The sequence below is a fragment of the Lonchura striata genome, chromosome 2, assembly GCF_046129695.1.
Source record: "Lonchura striata isolate bLonStr1 chromosome 2, bLonStr1.mat, whole genome shotgun sequence".
Classification (NCBI taxonomy): domain Eukaryota; kingdom Metazoa; phylum Chordata; class Aves; order Passeriformes; family Estrildidae; genus Lonchura; species Lonchura striata.
In genome coordinates, this window is record NC_134604.1 from 36,333,893 (window position 1) to 36,335,589 (window position 1,697).

Genomic DNA, 1,697 nt, shown 5'->3' on the forward strand with positions numbered 1-1,697 from the left:
GGGTCTGAAGGATGCTGTGCACCTGCTCTGGGGTGCCTGTCTGGTGTGTCTGGTCAGGGCATGCCTGTGCACCTGTCCCAGGGGGTGTGGGTGTACACCTGTCCCGCGGGGCTGCGTATCTGTCCCAGGGCGGGCGTGTCCAAGTCCCGGGGTGATGCTCGTCCCGCCCCGCCGCTGCCAGCGTTCCCGCCCGGGTCGGTGGGTTGGTGGGTGCAGCCAGCCCGGCCCCCGGGCTCCCGGCAGGGAGGCGGGGAGGGCCGGGCCAGCCCCGCTCTGATCCCTCCTCCTCCTCCTCCTCCTCCTTCCCCGCCCGCCGCCTTTTCCCCGCTGCCGCCACCGCCGCCCGCCGGGCGCATCCCAGCGGACTCTGTCGGAACTCGGGGCGGCGGCGTCCGCCGCCGGCCATGGCCGTGCCCGCCGCGCTGCTCAGCCCGCACCACCTCCTCTCCTTCTGCTTCCCCGCCGCCGGCGGGCTCCTGGGCTATGCCGACCTGGAGAAGGGCTACGAGGGCGGCGGCGGCGACGCGGGGGACTTTAGAGAAGCCACCCGGGACCTGCTGAGCTTCATCGACTCGGCTTCCAGCAACATCAAGCTGGCGCTGGACCGGCCGGTGAAGTCCCGGCGGAAGGTGAACCATAGGAAGTACCTGCAGAAGCAGATCAAGCGCTGCACCGGCATCATCGCCGCCGCCGCCCCGCCGCCCGCCGCCTGCCCGCCCGCCGCCTGCCCCGCCCGGCCCCCGCCGCGCCGGGAGCCCGCGCAGGCGGCCGGCAGCAGCCTGCAGAGCAGGAGCCTGGCCGCCCTCTTCGGCTCCCTGCCGCGGGGCCGGGCAGCGGCGGGCGGCGCCGAGCCCAAGGCGGGCGGCGGGGAGAAGGCGGCGGGCGGCCCGCGGAAGGTGCCGCTGCGGGACCGCAACCTGCCGCCCTCCTTCTTCACGGAGCCGGCGCTGCCCGGCCCCGCCGCCCGCGGGCCGCCCGCCAAGGAGCCGGAGAAGGGCGGCGGGAGCGCGGAGGCCACCGAGTTCTTCGAGCTGCTGTGCCCCGAGTACGGCGCGCTGCTGCCCGAGCACGCCGCCGCGACCGACGCCTTCGGCGGCCGCCTGCCCGCCGAGCTGGGGCTGGAGCCCGGGCTGTACGAGCTGCCGCTGCCCGCGGGGCCGCACCCGCTGCTGGGCGGGCTGCTGTACCCCGAGCCGCCCTGGAGCCCGGCCGCGCCGTGCAGCCCGCCCAGGAAGGCTCCGGCCGAGCCGCTGCGCCCCATCTACCCCGGCGGCGCCGAGCCCGTGCCCGGCGGCGGCGGCAGCGAGGAGCCCGGCGGGCACCTGCCCGCGGGGTTCGCCCCCTTCTTCCCCGAGTGCCCGCTGCCCCCGCCGCAGCCGCCCTACGACTACGGCGGCGGGTACCACCGCGGGGGCTACCCCGGGCTGTAGGGCGGGCGCGGCTCGGGCCCGCCGGGACGGCGAGGCGGGGAGCGGAGCCCGGAGCCCCGCGGGGCCGGGCGGGCGCTGCGGCAGCGCGGGGGCCGCACGGGGCTCCGCTCGCTCCGCCGCACCTGAGAGCCCCGCGGCCGAAACCGCGGCCGCGGCCCCCGCAGGATTCACCCTTGTGCACTGCCAGTGTCCTCCTGCTGCGGTTTGGGCGACGCTGCAAATAAAATGTGAAACTTTGGGTTTCTTCAGGTGTTTTTGTAGCGGCCG

General features: G+C 76.7%; 1 protein-coding gene across 1 annotated transcript; it reads left to right on the forward strand.

The window, feature by feature from the left end:
• The first annotated feature begins 330 nt into the window (after nucleotides 1-330).
• Nucleotides 331-1,430, forward strand: FAM181B (family with sequence similarity 181 member B). Its single transcript, XM_031506203.2, has one exon. It carries the CDS (start codon nucleotides 405-407, stop codon nucleotides 1,428-1,430), a length of 1,026 nt encoding a protein of 341 aa, XP_031362063.2. The 5' UTR covers nucleotides 331-404.
• Nucleotides 1,431-1,697: the final 267 nt, after the last annotated feature.